Here is a 19,505-nt window from a genome sequence, read left to right on the forward strand (position 1 = left end):
GCCAAGCTGCTGAGTGGCTGTTCTGGTCTTCTTGCAGTATTAGCAAAAGTAATGGCTGTGTATGGACAGGTTTTTAAATTTAATTTTTTGTTTATAACAGGGAGAAAGGACTTAGCAGGGCACATGCAACCCAGTTATTTTCCCCTCATAAACCTTCTGCCTCATGCCACCCGCATTAACACAAACTGGCGCTAGGTTTATGGTTTGTCATTCCGTGCCTTTAAAAGAAATAATTTGAGATTTTTGTCGGAGTTTCTTGAGCTCAGATGCAGCGTGGGCCTGCCCTTTCCCAAGGCCGTGCCTCGATGGCGGGGGCTGAGGGCACTGCCCGAGCCTGAGGGCATTGCCCGAGCCTGAGGGCATTCCTGTGGACATTGCCCGAGCCTGTGGGCATTGCCCGAGCCTGTGGGCATTCCCTGAGCCTAAGGGCACTCTCTGAGCCCAAGCCTGCCTCGCCAGGCTCCCCTCGCCTCTCCGGCCACGGTCCCGGCTGCTCCCCGCCTTCCGCCCTCCTCTGTCCCCTCAGCCCCATGCCGGGCCCGGCCCGCCCCCAGGGCTGCCCGCGCCGCCCCGCAGGAAGTGATGGCGGCCGCGGGAGGAGGAAGAGCCGCCGCGGGTAAGAGGGAGGAGGCGGCTCGGGGAGGCCACGGGCGGCCGAGACGCCGCGAAACGCTTGGGGCTGGCCAGGGAAGCTCTGCCCGGTCGGCTGCGGCCGTGCCCCGGTGGGGCCGGGCCCCTCACGGCCGCGCTCCCGGCAGCGCCCGGGGGAGGCGGACAGCCCGAGCCCTGCGCGCAGGGTCACCCACAGCAGGTGCTGCAGGGTTTATTTTCCCATTTCCCAGCGTCCAGGTGACTTTTCCAGGTGTTCGGCTGGTCCAAACCTGCCCAGAGAGAGCCGGCCTGGTGGGTCCTGCCCGCTATGGCTCGGCAGGTGACGCTGGGGAGAGGATGATCCCCGAGCTCCTGTTTGCAGTGTGTGTTTGGGGTCTCAGCACAGGTGGATCAGATCCACCTGTAGATCAGTTGATCTCAAGCACTCAGCCATTAAGGAGCATTGGGAACACTGCATTAAAATACTCATTTTCAAAAGCACCATCGGCAGCTGTTTACCCAAACTGAGCAAAAACCAGGGTTTAACAAAAGCAGCAAGGTTTAACAGGGACAAAGGAGCAGTAAACACGTTGGTTCTTGACCACACAAAAATAGTTGGACTGTTTTGGTGTTGAGATGTAAAAGGCTTTGTATACTGCAAAGTAGTGTACAAAGTCTAGTATACAAATATATTACTCTATACATATACTATATAGTACCCTTCCTTTTAAAAGTGTTCATTTGCTATTGACGAGGTGACTAGAACAAGAAGCACATGGATATAGAGGATGAACTTCTTTGTGAAAAAGCCACTCTCCCCTCATCTCCTTTCAGCAGGAGTTGATTTGCTGGTATTTCTGGTAGTGGATGAAGAGCTGCTCTGCCCAGCAGAACTCAGCCCTTCAGTACCTGGTGGATTTACAGTGCTTTGAAATGAGCAGACATCGTGTCAGTTCCCAAATGGCCAAGCTCCCAGTGCTTGGTAAGGAACGTGATTTTAGCATAGGTGGATCTTCTGTACACGTTCCACCATGGATTTCCAGAGGAGTCTGGCATGTGCAATGTTCTGGGTTTGTGTTTGGCTAGGAGGACTTCCAACAATCTCTGTTCATGCACTTGTTTGGATAAGGGCCCATTGCATCACCTCAGTTAGCTTTTGCACTGCTTTCCCTCCTGCTCTGTTTTTATACTCTTCTTTCTTAATTTGTCACGCTAGCAGGTAAATGGAGAGAAAGTGAATTTATCTTCTGAAACACATTTTAAGTTGCTGCCATTTATCTAAAGCACCTACTTCATCCCCTTCAGTAAAATAATGATGTTGTTCATTAGTTCCTCTAGCTTCTCATGGCTAAATGCACTGCAGTCAGATTGCTCTATTTTTCCCCTCCTATCAACCACTTATGGAAGTCAAACATTTGCAATAATGCTGTTTTTTTGGGCGAGTGAGGAAGGATTCTCAGTTCTACTAATTTTCTGAAATAAAATATCTCTAGATGAATAGAACTTGGGTTTTCATGTCCAAGGAAGCATTGTAGTGTTGGGCAGTTTGATTAATGTCTACATTTTTCCCTTTTCCGTCACCTTCAGACTGAATGTTTAGAATAGTTGTTATTCCATCCCCTTCCTTTTTGGGACAGCTGATGTTGTTTTTAGGTGTTGTCTGAGTTTTGGTGTGGTTGTGTAATTGCATAGATTACCTTTAAAATAATTATGGAGCAGTTGTCAATAAGCAAGTTGAATATGCAGTACACTTTAAGAGCACATAGAGTCAGCCATTAGCTCTTGTGCAAATATTGCTTTTCAGTTCATGTTGTGCTGTTATTGAGATGCTACAACTTGGTCTTGATTGCTGTTTCTGTAACTGTTTTTCACAGGGAAAGAATGTTTACACTTCCAGGTTTCTAAGCTCCTTTACGGGTCCCAGGCAAACCTCGCTGTTGAGAAGCAGGCCAGCTGTTGACCTAGAACTTGAGGTACTCGTTTTAAATTCAGCCTTCTTGCAAATTCATTTTGATTACAGAACACCTTGAAAGGCAGATTTGTATGTGTTAACCACCTAACAGAAACAGTGAGCAACCACGTATATGCAGCTCTGGAGCCTGAGAAATAGTGGATGAGAAACCTGTATGTCTAGTTTGGCAATTGCATTAATGAAGCCTTAAATTTCCATCTGTCTCTCTAGGAAGATGGAAATCTCCCTGCCCTCCATGAAATCCATGTTAATCAGTTTATAGGAAGGAGGTCAACAGCCTGGAAGGTGGAAACACAAAATTCAGGTAGTACATAGGCACTGTCAGGAATGTGGTCTCTGCAACTAAAAAAGCTTCTCAGAGCTCTAAGGTGAGACTGATTAACAGCCAGACTCCTACAGTGGAACTAAAATCTCATGTATGGAACAGGTAGAATTTCACTCAGACTGTGTGTACATAAGAGGTAAGGGCTGCCATAACATTGCCACAGCTAAGGCAAGTTGTTGAAACCTTGCTGTCTTTAACATAAATATGTAGTTACGGTCTAGAAAGAAAAGAAATCAGGAAACAAAATCCCAAATACTTCCCTCAAAGGAAAATTACAGCCCAAACCCAGCAAACAAACCAGAGTCCCTTTCCATAGCAGCATTTCAGTGCACACACTCCTTCCCTTGAGGGAAAGTTTGGGAAAACAAACAGCACAGGAGAAAGTCTGGCCGGTTTCAATTTGCAAGTGGGAGGTGTGCAGGCATTATGGCTGCGGGTGCGTTCTGGGAACCTACGTGATGAGGCTGGTATGCGTTTGCCACATTGTGTAAAGGTTGCATACTGAGAGACTTCCAAACGCCTCGCCTGGCAATTCCCAGCTCTGGCGTGTTGTCTTTGCAGAGTGATTGGCAGACCCTCAGGTTGCACATATCTCTGAAGGAAACTGTGTCCTGCTCGGTTACCCAGAGGTCTGTGGATGCTTAAAAATGCTGTGTTTGTAACCTTTGAAACTGCTGTCTGGTGGCTGGGCTTTATAGTATTACTGACAACAGATGGCAAATGGCTCCGCTGATGTAATTCTTGCTGGTGTTTCATTCCTGTGAAGTTGCACAGTTTCAAAATCTCAGAAAGTGCCTCCATATTTTTCCTGCATAATGATTTCAAGCCAAACTAAATAAAAACATTTTCTATTATTCAGATTCCAGTGGTGTCATGTGACACTGTGGTAACGATTGCCTTGCAGCAGTTTCAGATAAATGCACGTTTGGTAGCAATTTTAAGGCCTGTGTCCTTTAAGTAATGCTTATTAGGATGTAACAGATGCCGTTTAGAAACATTATGCCTTTTAATAGGCTCTGCTTTTAGCCTACATGTTCCCATTCCAGGCAGACTGTGGATAAGGCAGGCTGGGAGGTATGATGTCGTTTATGCAAAGCCTAAGTCAATTTTCTGCTCTGAAGTCAAGCCATGTGTTTTTCCTTGTTTCTTCCATTCTGGTCATAGCTGCCTTGCTGTGTTTTTCCCCCTAGTCATATCTTTGGCTGATTGTCAAGCAATTGCAATCAAAACCTTTTGCATTTTTAACCACCAGCAGTGGTTTCTTTTGTCCTTACAGAAGAGCCTGTGTAAACTGAATTTGAACACACTGAGCCTCACTATCAAGAGCACAGCAAGCACAGAGTTAGCCCTCTGTTGCCAGCCTGTCTTTCCTTCTCTGCTTTTTCCTCCTCCCAAAAAGAGAAAAAGGGAAAAGCAGAGCCATGCTGATTTTGGAGCACCTTCAAAGACATGTAGAATAGCTGACACAATGGCACAGAGAAACAAGAGTGATGTTTACATATTTCCTCCACTACTGGCAGCTGTTTATTAAAGCAAGTTCTGAGACAGCCTTGTGATAGCTGATGCAGGTGATGTATTAATTTGCAGCCATGTAATAAATTTAGCAAAGTCGAAATTAGTGGGGGAAGGGATTTTGGTTTTTGTTTCTTTCCTTCTCCCCCCCCCCCCAACCCCCCCCCCCCCCCCCCCAAATTAATTGTTTTATTTTGAAATTATTCTGGCTGTGCAAATTGGTCCTTGCAAGTAATTTGGAGAAAGGCTGCTAGGCATTCTTAGGCAGACTTATGCTCTCTGCTGGTGGGAGCAGTAGGCCTGTCAGATGTAAAGTATTTGCAGTCAAATTATGTGGCATTTGAAGCTGGTATCTCTGAAAATCCAGACAGTTGTCTCACATTTTATTGCTACATTTTTGCTTGGGGAATATTGTCCTTTCTGATTGCAAAGCAGGGCTTTCAGGTACTCCTGGTGTGCCACTTTCTGCCGTGGTTTGTATGAGGTGATGTTAAGGGCTGTGTGTGGCGTGGCTTTAGGTTTCTCACACTTCCTTTGGGTGATGGTAGTAAAGGGGAAATGTATTTGATGTGGTACCTAAATCCTAGCCCTGGTGCCTGTGTGTGTTTCAGTAATAACTTTTAATTATTCAAACACAGCCATTTTCTGAAAGTGTCCTGTCAGTCTCCCTGACTTCTCCCTGTGGGATGAATTCATCTCCCTGCTAGACCATTTGTCAAATTTAGTTGTCATTTCCTGCCATTTCACCATTCTGTGTTCATCACAATGGGAGTCATTGTTTTCCTCCTTTTCCTCAAGTTACAGGAGGACTTTGGAGCAATGCATCCTCCTTTCTACCTTCCATCTTTGTAGAGGATTGAATTCCCACTGTCTGCATTTGCATTTGTGCTTCATAAAAGATCTGCTGTTCACAGAATCTTTCCTGCCATTTTCCTTCAAATCAGCCTCTTTCCAGTTGTTCTGGAGAGCTTGTGTATTTTATTTTGTTTAGGGAATAGGCAAATAATTAAGTTGACAAATTCTTGCCATTCGAGTATTTGCTTCCATATGCAAGAAAAGACAAGTTTGATGCCAGAGAAGCTTTGGCTGCCCCATCCCTGGAAAACTCCAAAGCCAATTAGGACCAGGCTTGGAGCAGCCTGGCATAGTGGAAAGTGTCCCTGCCCATGGCAGGGAATTGATGATCTTTAAGGTCCCTTCCCACCTGAATAATTTTATAATTCTAAAGTCCATACCTCTGCCTTCAGTAATCAAAGTTAGACTTTTCCAGGAACAGTTCTGCCCATTTCTTGATTGTATGAAAACCAGTATTTATTAAGAACTTGATGCTGATGTTCACAAATTCAGAGGTATTAGCAGCAATCATCCTGAATCATTAGAATTTTCTTTGGAAAACCTGATGTGAACATGAACCTCAAAGCCTGAATTAATGGCAGTCCTGAATCTCCCTTTTCTCCAGCACTGCATTTTCCCCTGAATTATTCTGTAAGCTGCCTCTTTCTTTTTTACATCTAAGCTCTGTGAAAAACAAAGTTAAATGTGCAGAAGTATGAATTCTGATATGTCATAGCTATAGCTGGTAGCACTTCCATGGTTTAACAGTATGCTGCACTTTTTATTTGTGAAGTCTGTTTCTGGGCTGTAATACCTCAGCTTTTTTCAATTACATTGGGTTAAAACTTTGTGCTAAACGTGCCAGTCCAGATGTGCATTGTGTGTGTAATAGGACAGGGGTAGCCTGTTTACACAGATGTATTTTAGTTTATTTGTACTATGAGTCGGATGTGGATTTATATTTGTGAGTGTAACACTGCTAAAGAGCCATCTGAGAAGAAACAGATATAGTTGGAACCTATTTGCTGGAACTTTCATTATGGGACTAATACAGGCTAGAGTGGAGGAAATACCCCTTCAGTATGCAGTCACCATTACATGATTCCCCTCAATATGCACTTGCTTTTCTAGCCTTCAAAAAACATTTTAATTAATGTGGTTTCAGCTAAGTATTTTTATTTAAAAAGCTAAATAATTAAATCAATTATTTAATTTCCTCGTCTATTTTTTTCCATTTCAAAAATTGTGGATTACCTTAAGTTTTGGGAAATGAAAAACACGTGCTTTATAGACCTGGTAATAGAAGGTTTGGAAGGCCTTCAGAGCTTATGGAAGAGTGTGAAAATTGAAGGTGTTTTCCTTTTTCTCATCTATGTTCAGCTAAAGGTATGTATATACCTAAAGCTTTTTTCTTTTCTTTTCTGAAATCAGTAGTAAAAATGTGTTTGTGGGAATGGCATGGCTGGTGGGATAGCAGCCTGTGTTTGCAGTGCCTGGGATTTGGTTTGCCCTCCATTTGAGTGACAAAATTTGTAGTAATGACGCATATAACAAAACTCATCTATTTAATCAAACAGGTTTCTTGATTGAGAGTGGGATTGGGATTATTTTTTCCCCTCTGCCTTAAGTTATTAATTCCACAGTTGAAGATTGTTTACAGACAGACTTTTATTTAGTTTATCTCCTGAAGCCCTTCTGGCCGTTTGAGTTGTGATAGAACAGTAAGTGATACATGAATGGAAGTTTGGGATTGAAACACAGAACCCTGAAACCTACATGGTGAATATTCCAAGAGTTCTTGTTCTCTTGGAAATGGGGGAAAGCAGAGCAGTGGAAGGACACTGTTTCCATGGATGATGTGCAGCACGTGGTGCAGAGCTGCCTTGCTGTGCTGGACAGATACCACAGCACTGCTTTCACCCGCTGGCTCAGCTGCCACCACACGCTGTTATGATCCTGCAGCTTCACTTCCACCAGAATTTGGGTTTTTGGCATGTATTTGCTCAGTTAAATTCAGGATGTGGGAGTCAGGTTCTGCGTGTACTCCCGGGAGCGTGCCAGAGACCTCTTCCTTCCTTTGAAAGGTTAAACAAATATGGTTGTCTAACGATAACCACATGCCTGGAGCTGTTCAGGCTCGTGGGGAGGGAAGGAGAAGAGTTGATGTGAAGCCCCTGCTGCTCATCACAGAGCTCCTGCTCCTGTGAGAGGGTGAGAGACGGCACTTCAGTCACGTGTGTATGGTTCAGAAGGGCAAAAAAAAGTAGTTATTCAATCCTGGACACTGTCCTGGGTGTGCTTCTGTAGTGTGGCAGTGGCAGTCCATGGAGAACTGAGAACAATTTATGTTATGTGACTTCTTGGTATTTTACATAGTGGCTTCAGAGGCACTGATAAGGAAAACATCACACCCTTTGAAGTGGTAGATAAGAAACACTTAACTGATAAGGAACCAGTCAGAAGATGTAGTGATTTGTTAGGGGCCACAAAAACACACCTGTGTTAAGAATAAATCTTAGGACTTCTGCTCTCAGTTGCATGGTTTAATTCCAACACTCCCTTCTAAATATTGACCTGATATATTGTCATTTTGTTTTGGTGCATGTGTGTCTCATATTGCAAAGTGGTTTTTGAAATAAAAATAAAAAAAAGGAAAATACTTGGATAAAACCCCTCAGAACATCATCAGAAACACTTAAAACCTGCTGAAGTTGTTTTTTTGGTTTTCTCTTTCTTTTTTTCTCCCCTCTTTTGTTATTGTGAAATGTATTGGCATGAAAATAAAGCCAATAAACAAAGCCAGTGCTGCTATTGCAAGCATAGAAATGGCAAAACTGAATTAAAAAATAATGAAACTTGAAATTTAGAAATGTTAAGTTCTTTTTATCTCACTTGTTCCTACACCACTAGAAATCTGACTGAGGTATTTTTCATATTTTTGCATGTAAAATTATTCACAAATTTGCCCAAATGTACAAAATCCAGATACAAGTTCTGTGGTGACTGATGGCTCTTCTGTAAACATACAGCTCTTAATGGATGCATGTAGTATCCTTCTCTGTGTTTGTAGAACATGAAAAAGTAGTTGTAGGATAAATGATTAATTCACTTCAGACATAACACTTTTCATGCTTCATCTACGGTGAGGTTGATGTATTTTGCTTTACAATCTGGCTGCATCCTAAATGCCCTTACTCTGAAATGGGCATTTCAACAAGTCTGACTTTCCAGGAAGGACCAGCAATAGCTCAGTGCATCTTAATCAAGCCAGTGCTGTGTCTAGTCTGGAAAAAAACTGCATCACCAACTTTGGTGGCTTGAGGGAATAGTATTATTTACCTACAAGTGAATGCAGGAATAGAAGATTCTTAACAATTAAAGCAAATGCCCCCAATCCCTGGAAGTGTCCAAGGCCAGGTTGGACAGGGCTTAGTGGAAGGTGTCCCTGCCCATGACAGGGGGCTGGAATGAGATGATCTTTACAGTCACTTTCCACCCAAACCATTCTGTGGTTCTAGGAAATATCTCTTGTTTAGTAAATTGTGTATTGGCTTCATGGTCAAGAATAAAACCAGATACTTCAAAGTATGTGATTAGATGGAAGGATGTCCTTTACCTTTGGACATTCCAACAGTCTGTAGTTTCACTTCTGGAATTTCACATATGACTGCATGCACCATGTGTTTTCTGTTGTGTTGAGAATAAATTCTTCTGCCCATGGAAAAATATTTCCTGCTAACTTTAACAGGTAGAATGAAATCTTCCTGGATCTGTAGTGATGGGGGTCTGTCTCTAATCCATAAAAATTAATTCTACATTAGGGTAGAATATTGTCTCCCATTTTGTGATTGCATTTATGTACCTGATGCAGAACATGTGTGTGCTGGTGAGATATATCTGGATTCCCACATATTGATCTTTTTGGGTCCTAAGCAAAGTAAAATTTGTCTGACTTTTACCTTTCAAGGAGGATATTTGTCCACTTGATGAAACCCCCATGAAATTCGGTTCTCTCTTCTGGAGGAGACAAAGAGTAGAATAGCAGTGGGAGTAGAAAAAGCTGAGTTTAGGGGTCTGGACTGAAGCAGGGGCCTTGGTTTATTCCTTTTTGGCAGAGTTGTATGACATTTTAGGCTGAGGTTTTAGAGGGTAGAATCTCCTAAAGATGACTGAGTTGTATGGGCAGTGCCTGCTGATATTTATAGCTGGTTTTAGCTGAAGCTTTTCACTTCAAAAAATCAGATTCTTGTGCAAATTGATGACAGATCACCAGAGTGAGAGGAGATGTACTTGCACATCCTCGCTTGAGAATGTGGCCCAGACTGCTCCATGGAAACAAAAGAGAGAAGCAGATGCGCTGCTAGTTTTTGCTTTAAAATCTCTTCTGCACGCCTGAAATGGAAATGTGCTCGTTGGGTTTCTCATTTATTTGCCTCTAGATAATTTTTCCCTATGGAATTGCAAAGCTTCCATGTCCTTTGCCCTGAAAGCAGATGCCCTGCAGAAGACAAGGGCTGGTACCTATCTGTCACCCCCTCCCTGTCATTGCTGCTGCACCATCCACCTCCAGGATGCCTTGACCTTGTTGAGCAGCTTTGGCTGTTTAAGTTGTCAGTCCCAACGTCAGGAATCTTTCTGGTGCAGGAGGCCTCTCATTCTAAATTTACTCTCCTGCTTTATGGTCCCTCCTCCCCTTGGGTAACCCTTTGTGCACAGAGCCCCTCGCAGGAGCTGCTGGCAAGGCCCTGGCAGGCTGGATGCCATGTGCTGCTCTTTTGTTGCTGCTAGGTAAGATGAAATTCAAATAAAATCCTGAAATTCCGAGTAGGTCAACAGGCTGTCCTTGGAACGTTGTAATTTTGGTATCCCAAGATGTTGATTGGGCCTCAGACTGAAGTACTCCTGAGAGACCAGCACTACTTTTACTCTAAAGCAAAGTTATTTTGCATTTGTTTTAGCAACCTTTATAACACCCTGTTAGCCAGCAATAATTATGGCTTTAGTTGAATGCCTAGTAACAATAGTTATGGACAGACTTTGAGGTTTTTTTCTTGTGCCTCTATACAAAAGAAGTGCATAAGGGACATATACAGCAATGTAAATGTTATTTTGTCACTTTATACTGGGAAAAAATGGGAAACACATTAGTTAACATAAAAAGAAATTCAGGTGACACTTCTGTTCCATATTGTTCCTAAAACAGCCTCAGTCTCTCTCTCCCACCTACAGTTTTCTTCTTCACAAGAAATTTTTTGGTTCCATTTGGATAGGAGCACATGCTCCTAGCTCACTTGGGCCTTTCCAGTGTATTGCACAAGAAAGACAAGTTCACTGGAAATCTAAAAGCATTTTTTAAAGGAAAAGATTACTTCTGCGCAAAGCTGCATTGATGGAAAGTTGATCAGAAGTTTCTTCTAATGCTTCATTATTTAATCTGTGACCTTATTTTGTCCTTTGAGTGGTCCTTGTTGCCTTGGAGTACAAGCACATTATGTAGCAGAAAGTCAATTGCTTTGTTCAGTGAGGAGAGAACTGGGCTGTGCTGTTAGGTTGCATTGGCTGCACTGTGGCAGGAGGGAGCCTTGTAAGCAGCACCTCATGAACTGTATTTATTAGCACGGCAAATATTGTTCTTTGTGCTAAACTCAAGTCTTACATGCTGCTCTTTTGTAAAGGATTAATTTACCAGTAAATTTGCTTTTGTGAATTACCAAAGTTTTGAATAATAATCTTTAATTTCTCTCCTCACATAAATTCTTCGCTCAATGGTGTTTAAGTTCTGCCTGGGATTTTATAATGTGACTTGACTTGCCAGTGCTGCAATGCTCTTTTCTCTCCCATTTTGTCACGTACAAACATGCTAGAAACCCATCTACAGAGCAGCTTCTCTTCAGCATTCTGAGTACACAGCTCTGCTGCCAAGCCTCAGGATGGAAGCTGGTTGCCTGCAAAGAGCAGGAAAATAGTGTTTAAAGCATTTTAAGCATTTAAAAATTCTTATTCTTTTGCTGAGGAATCAGATACTGATCACTGCTGGAGGGAGAGTGGAGGAACCATGGGTGAATAGTCTGAGCTGGTACTACAAATCCCATGCTCCTGCTTTTATGTGGCAAGGTATCACTTTCAGTATGGTACCTATATGATTCTTAGTTTGTTAATCTTAGTATAGATGGGTCTTGCATTGGTCCTTTTAAGATTTCTTGTCTCAGCCATTTACTATCAGTGCAGTTATTTCACATTTAATTTACTGAGGGAGGTGCCATGTGAGACCAAACTATCATTAAAAAGGGATGGGATTCAGACCTAAGATACAGCTCTGGGTAGAAGATTTGGTCCTCACGTGGGCTTACAAGAGTTGCAGGTGCAGCTTGTTGATTGAAAGCCCCTTGAATTGAAGCTATTTTATTCCTGTGATAGAACAGTGGCTGGACACTATTTGGTTTACTAACACATCTCCTGTCATGTTCTTTTTCTTGAGCTGGTGATGAGCCACCAGAAAGTCTGGTTTGTTAGATCAGAAGGAGGTTATTGCTCCTTCAGGAACACCAAGTTGGACTTTGCATTTAGGTTACAGGCATCATATATATATAATTTTTGTTTGCATGCAATTAACAAATACCCTCCAGCATTGAGTCACATGGATTCAAAGTTATGTTGCATAAAAGATGATGTTACTATTTTGGAAAGACTTGTGTAGGTAAATTTTTTACATGATTTCATTGTTGTGAAAGTGCCCAACTGATGTTAGTCAAAGAGGAGGAGAAAAAAGTTAATGACAAAGAACAGATCTTAGACTGACCCAAAAAGGGGCAGTTTTCCAAGAAAGAATGGAAGCTTTGGAATTCTTTCCCTGTTATATTTTTGGACAGTGCTAAACTCAGGCTGTGTTTTGAAGAATTTATTTTTTTAAAGCTCTTCCAGCTTTAAAGCAATTTTCTTACACCTAGAGAAATTTGAGAGTGTGCTTGTTGAATTCAAAGGACACAAATGTGAATTGATACTGTCATGGTTCTGCTTTGTAAAGTTGCATGTCAAGAGGTAAATAACATACAGAAAATAACATACAGGCAGATTTTTACCAGCCTTACTATTTTAGACTAGGCTTATACAAAAGGCTCTAATGAGATCATTAAGGGCCCAGCCACATCAAGCAGCTGCTGGGGAAAGGGAGGTTTTAAGACTTAGGTTTTTTTATTTAATATAAAAAGTAAAAATATCTTGTGTTTTATTTTAATCCCAGGTCGAATTTACTTGGTTGATACAATAACAGGAGATCCAGAGGTTCTGCAAGCAGATGCTGAAACATACTATGAAAAACTCTTGAAGAAGTCACTGTCCACTCCTGATGTTATTTCCATCCCTGGAAGAGGAGAGGTAGTAGGCTGATGTTTCTCATGCTGCAAGTTAAATACTTGCAGATTAGTTTGTTGGTTGTGCTCATATATGCTAATAGGGGTAAACTTCTATGGCTGGATTGCAGAAAAATTCAGTAAATCCTGCATTATTTCAAATAATTTGCATGCTGTAAATGAGAGATAAGTTTAAACTCCAAGTCTGAGTGTTGAAGAGGGTTTGAAGTATTCTGGTGAACTTTGCATCTTGACCTGCCTCCTGACAGGACTGAATCAAAAGCGAATTTTATAGAGATTTATACCACAGTGCTGCTCTGTATTCTGCCTCTGCTGTGCAGTTTACACAGGCATTGTGATACAGTCTATCTTTTGTTTCCATTCTTTCCAGTACTTATATTGGTAATGTTGAGTGTGGATTTTCCCAAAGGAATTCTGTTCCTAAGACACCTGGGTGGAATAGAGATGACTGAACAGGCCTATTAAATATTTTTACTGCAGTCAACCTATGAAACCTTCAATTCTGGAATTTTGTAGATCATAAATGGTTTGCTGAGGTACCTGTTATTGTGCTATCAAAGCAGAAATTGGATTAGTTAAAATGAATGTTTGGAATACAGTAGCTTTTCTGCAATTTAGGCAAATAATATGCAGTAGTTTCCAGAAAAATGCTGTTCCAGGTGGGATCAGCTTCGGCTTTGGGCTGGGAATGTAACGGGGTTTAAATACTCTTTTAATGCCCTCTAGTGGAGCCTGTGGGCCCAAATACAGAGTGAACATGCGAAGATCCCCCAGTTTAGGGCTTCTGTGTCCTTACCTTCCATGCCTGCTTGTACTTTCAGAGGTTCATTTGCTGTTCCAGTAGGAGGAAGAGGAGGTTAAAATTCCAGGCAGTGCTCTGTGTATTTCTGCAAAAGCCACACACACTGAGATCAGTTAAAGGTGGACTTCTGGCTTTTGATTCACAACTGTCTCGATTTTGTGGCTTGTCACCAGCCCTTAAACATATCACATGACTGATTTGAGTCTCATAGCAACACATTTCTCTTTGCATTCATTTAATTCAGCTCTAATCTAATCTGCAGTCAGCCAGTCAAGGGCATAAGTAATGGTAGTGTTCTTGCTGTATTGTCTTTTTCCTTATAGTCTATAATAAATAGCTCAATGAATGTTGATGTTTTGTAATCTAAAATAATTCAAATGTAATAAGGCAAAACTCCCATTCCCAGTGAACATCCCAGCTAACAAACTCTATTGTGGACGCACAACCTGAGGGATGAGGCCTTTGGTGTTTGAATAATGGCTGCATTACCAAACATTTTCTTTCCCTTCTGCATCTGAATTAAAGCAGGTTTGAAGTGGCAGGACTGGCAGCAGTGAATAATTATTTAGCAGGAGTTAAGTGGCTGTCAGCCCCTTTGCTGGGGTCACAGAACTTCTTTTTGGTATGGCTTGGTCAAGCATTCAGGACGCAAATAGCAAGGATTACTGCAGGTCAGGATGAGAGCCCCACAGCTTGGCAGCAGCCACACACAAAGCTGTGCTTGGCTCATGCTGCTCTTGTTAACACCTGTGAAAGTGCACATTACCTTATCAAACAAAATAACAATCATGGCAGTATTGGAAGTAGTCCTGGCCTCTTCATTATGGAAATGCTCCCAGGTGCTGTAATGACATTGATGCTGTTATGTTTGAAGCATGCAAAGAACAACTGAATCCCCAGATTTAGGCAAGCTCATGAATACAGATTTCAAGCAGTTTTCAAGTTGTTTTTTTTTTTTTTTCCTGGAGTCCAGTGTTTGCATAGATGCTTCCAGGATTCTGGCACTCATCAACTACTGAGCACTGGTTTCAGCTTAGAGTTGTTATCCAGAATAATCCATATTCATATTTCTTCCATGTACCAAGAAATATTAAATGTAACACGTGACTGATTTGAGTTTCATAGCAAACTGACAAATGGGTGCAATTAGAGAGAGAGGCACACCCACACATACACAATGGACCAGATTTTGGAAAGTACAGTACATACTGTGCTAAGTCATGCACGCTCTTTGCCTCTACCTAAACTTACATGACAGCATTTGCAATATTCATATGGAAATCGTCATTTCTATGCATATAGAGCTGTTTGAGCACAGTAATTTTGTGTTTGTGTCACATCATTTAAAAGTTTAGTCTAAGAGCAGAAGCTTGAGAGCTGCATTTTGATTTTAGCTTTGCTTTCAGCTTAACCACCTTGTGCCAATTATCTACCCTCACTGTGCCTGGAAGATAAACTGCCCAGGCACTGCCCTAATGCTTTGATACTCCCTGTACCCTGAGGCTTGATTCATTGTTTGCAAAACACCACAACTACTCAGCTGGAGGATGCTGTAAGAAGTGCAAGTTGTATTTGTTTTCATTTGATGTGTCTGGTCTTTCATAACACCATTTGTCTGCGTGTGACAGTGCTCAAAGCCAGGTTGTGTACTAACCAGGGCAAGTCAGCATTAAGGTCTTCACTAACTTCAGTAGCTTGATTTCTTTTAAATTAACTTTCCTTATGGATGATATTAGAATATTATGTCTATTTCAGTGCCTTGAAGTTGAGGATTGAGAGGGTGTTGTGCTAAGCTTGTACCATGCACGTCAGCAAAACATGTCAATAAAACATGTCATAAGTGCATCTGATATGTGAAATACTTGTGAGCTTTGCAGTACAAAGAGCTACAGGGCTTGTTTGTTTTCCAGGTTAAACTTGAAGATTCCTGTGTATGTTTTGTCCCTCTCTACCGAAATACTCCTACTTGCAAACTGTTGCTGTTAACTGATCCAAAGGATAAAGAGACAGGTTAGAATTGGTCAAAATATTTCAAAATTTGAGTAGTTGTAATTTCTTTACCTTTAAGATGGTCTGTTTGTTTATGTAGTTAAATATTCTGGGTTTTGTTTTGAATATGAAGTGGTTTCAGTTTATCTGTCAAGGATTTGTGTCAGTGGGCTGCTGATTAGATGGAAGAATTGACAATCAGGGTTTTTAAATTCTATGCATAAATTCTCTGCTGATAGATGAAAAATCTCGGGTAAGTTTGTTATTCTTTCTGACTTTATTCAACAGGATAATATTTTTCTAATTCAGAATGATGTGAAATTTAAACACATTATGGTTTGAATAGAATCCTGAAATCCTTAAACAATAAAATACAGTTATGAAATTGTATTGCTTCTTACTGATTCATATTCTTTTTTTCCTTTTTGCTTTATGATATTTTTTTCAGTACGAGGTTTAATTGACTTTTATTTCCAGTACTGGTGTGTGAGGACTATCTACTGGTGTGTAGATTAGGTGAGGAGTGTTGGTGTTGTTGTGAAGCAATGGGCTGTAGAGTTTTTGGCATATCTGCAACGAGGACATGAACTGCATTGACTCTCTGTGTCACTTAAGAAATACAGAACACATGAAACCTCCTTAACTCCCAGCTTCCAAATGTAGCAGCCAACTAACGACATCTGTCATTAAAAGTGTACTCTTTTTTTTAAGGATAAGCTATAAATTATACCTGAAATGCATTAATAGCCAGTATTCCTAATAATACAGCAAAGGCAGAGCAGAATCCTCTGTTCAGTTCCAAATGTGGCAGGTAATGATTGTGCACTCCTAGAACAGGTTCTGTTAGTGTAAGTGTTCATTGTTCAGTCCTACCCTGTGACCAGGAAATTTCTTCAGAAGAACAAAAAGCAGATTAAGATCACCTGTGGTTAGAGGTGAACTCTGCAGTTTCCCAGCTCCTTCTGCACAGGATTTCAGTTGGACCTTTGCTAATGAGCTGTGGTTCACAGGACAAGGTAGGAGACCTTTCCAAGTTCCAGCTGTAGTCAAAAGACTTCCTGGTCCCTCTAAAACTATTGATGTGGAATTACTCTTCTGACACTAATTTATATATTCCATTAGTGTTTTTCTGAAGAGAGATACACACTGGTGTGATAAAGGGGAGAAGCATCTACACCAGAGGCCAGACTGGCTCTTGCTGCAGTTGTGCTCGTCTCCTGACTCGTGTTCAAAGGAACATGGCTGAAAACAGCACTGAGTTAGTTTAGGCGTCACAAGAGGAATTGGGATCTGTAACTACACTGCAGAAACAAAGAGTTATTAAATAGATGCAGGTGAAAGTGCATTTAGCACAGCTCTTCAGTTAAATGATCTCATTTAGTATTAGGAACAAGAAGTATTAATGAGATACAAGCACACAAGGAAAAATGATTTCTCACAGGAACAAGTCAAACAAGTCAAATTGGAGCCTAAATTACATGATAGCTATCTTCATTAAAAGCTTAAATCTAGCAGAATAAACACCTTATAATATTATAAACAACAGCCTGACTGACTGCTCTGACGCCCCCCCCCCCCCCCTTGCAAAATTTCAGCTCAAGTTACCAGTCCAGAGTCAGAGGAACAGAGAGATCTCTGAGCCTGCTACATGACCTGGCTTCTGATATTTCCTTCCAAAAGTGTGATTTAAAGGATTTTCTGGAAGTTCTTTGTTTCTGGATTTTATATACTATAAACATGTGGGCAGTCTTCCTGCACACATCAAATTTGACCGATGTGATTTTTTTTTTTCCTTCAGATGAGTGTTAATAAATTTTCATTAGTTCTTTAAAGCCTGCTGGGATGTGTGTGCATACCTATACAGATGGGTATATACATTTGAAGTATTTTGTCCTAATTTTTTTCCAACAGCTCAGCAGATTTGGAATTGACTCTTAGGGTGGCAGACTGTGCTAATGGGGAAACTCCACCTGGATTTGCTCGCCTACATGACCTTTTGTTCTGACCGGTGAGCAGCTCAAATTAATTCAGAACCAATTCCTTCAGAGAAAGGCAATACATTTTAACTTAGTCTTTGTTACTTTAAGGACATTTGACTTTAAGGGCAGAAAATGAAAACATTTAACAAGTTACATAATTTTCTTTTCCTGACTTGAGCTTTACACTTTTCTTGTGAAACAAGTTTCATCCAGATGGAAGAGGGAAACAATCTTGCTCTGGTTAATATCTTCTCTTCCTCTACCCGTGCTATACCTCTGCATTTTAGTTTTCTTCCACAGCAGGAGCACTCTTAGAAGTAAATTTCATGGTTCTCCCCAGATACTGTGTTTCAGTTTGATGGTGTTTAATTCTTGAAAATTGGTCTAAAGAGGGGTGGATTCCACCACTGAGATTTATTTCTGATCATCTTGATAAGGTGGGTTGTCCAGAAGTGATGAGTAGCTTGTGGTTTGAAATTATCTGCATATTTCAAAGAGAAAATGAGAATGGCAGCTTTTCTGTAAGACTTGGTCTTGGTTGGAAGCATTTTAAATTTATTTTTGATGGGCTGAGTGTTGTGTTCTGTTAGTATATCTGTACAGATATTTTTATGAGAATGTAAATTGCATTGTAAGGGCTTACAGAGCATAACATGGGTGATTAACATCTTTATAACACTAAATAAACATACCTTATTGTGGCATTTTCTGTATGCTGCATGTAATAATTCACAATAACTGTGAGATGCCTTGGAACATTTATCACAAGACATTTGCAACAAATCACGGAGTGAAGCCTGAACAGTAGAAGAAAATGTTACTGGTAGCAGGAAAGATCTGAGAAACTTGAATGGCTGCCATTCCAGCAGGAATCTGCCTGCCTCCCAAACTTTAATATATTTGTTTTGATAAAATTCCTAGAAAAGAGTGAGAAATGCTCTTATTCCATTTTAAAGACAGGGAACTGTGGGACCCAGCTAGTTCAGGGTATGTCAGTGCTGCAGAATGCAATTCAGAGTAGGATTTCTGACCTTGCTCCAGTATCAGAGTATTTCCACAGTGGAAGTCTTACAAAAGTGACCTCTTTAAGTGTATCAGCAATCTGAAAGAGTGACGGGATTAAGGTAGAGATGACTTTACAGAAAGTGCCACTACTTTATCTTAGATATTTATTAACTCTAATTACATCTGTCATATGTAACGTCACCTTTATTTAGTTTGTAACTGAGGGATGTCTTTCAGCAATTCAGATAAGGCAGGGGAAAAAGAAGAGCCAAGCTGGATGTTGCTTTATTTTTTCTTCTTTGCTCCGTGTGTAGAATCCTGATGTGCACATTTCATTTAAATAGTTGCACACCAGTGTGGGAACATTTGGCCAGCATAGCCTAGGAAGTAAAAATATAATCCAGGCCTGAGTTGGGAAGAGATCCATGTTTGCCCAGCAAAAGTAGACATTTCATAATCACAATTGCATTATGCTTGGTGCCTAATTCAGTTCAGTCCTGGATTTCAAACACCCTGTGCTGTGGAATCCTGTGCTCCACTGCCTGTCAGCTTCTTGCAACACTCTGTGTTTGTCTGAGTGCAGGTGATGAAAGTACTGAGGTTTAGCAAGCTGGTGCTTACAGGGCAAGCCACCCACCTGAGCATGTGTAAACCCCATTAATTGTGACCTGAAATGCATTTCACCTGGTCTTGCAACTGCACAGTCAAGCACATCAGGTTTTGCAGTTGCAAGGTCACTGCAGCCACACACATCCTGATTCACAGGGTGCAGGTGATGTGTGTTGGCAGTAACTCCATCTCCTGTGATTAGGTGAACTTAACTGAATGTTTTGGAAAGAATAACAAGACTGGGAAGGGAGAGAGAGGGAACATGTGGTCTCACAAATCATGTTTGCATTTGAAGTAGTGTTCCTCAAAGTTGATTATAAAATGAAAATGAGAGTATGGGGAAGCATGGATGGATTTAACTGCAGACCAGATGTTGACTTGAAAAATGATAACAAAAAGCAAAGTACATATGTTTGTGTGAAATCTGGAGAAATGTTTTTCTTCAAGGAAGGCATCCATATAGATAAGGTTGCTCAAGTAATGTGATGTGACAGTTGCTATGTCAACTAGTGTTCCC

The 19,505-nt window shown here is 41.2% G+C and overlaps 1 protein-coding gene across 2 annotated transcripts in view; it reads left to right on the forward strand.

Annotated features, from left to right (window-relative positions):
* The first annotated feature begins 527 nt into the window (after positions 1 to 527).
* LOC139596756 (protein FAM169B-like) overlaps positions 528 to 19,505 on the forward strand; it is a 38,874-nt gene continuing 19,896 nt past the window's right edge. For both annotated transcript variants that reach the window (XM_071441262.1, XM_071441263.1), the window contains exons 1-3: positions 528 to 616; positions 12,475 to 12,608; positions 15,317 to 15,416. In XM_071441262.1, the coding sequence (XP_071297363.1) occupies positions 583 to 616; positions 12,475 to 12,608; positions 15,317 to 15,416 (268 nt within the window). In that variant the 5' untranslated portion in view covers positions 528 to 582. The remainder of the gene's footprint in view (positions 617 to 12,474; positions 12,609 to 15,316; positions 15,417 to 19,505) is intronic.

This window comes from Agelaius tricolor, unplaced genomic scaffold (genome assembly GCF_023055355.1).
Source record: "Agelaius tricolor isolate 1412-34295 unplaced genomic scaffold, bAgeTri1.0.p SCAF_16, whole genome shotgun sequence".
Classification (NCBI taxonomy): domain Eukaryota; kingdom Metazoa; phylum Chordata; class Aves; order Passeriformes; family Icteridae; genus Agelaius; species Agelaius tricolor.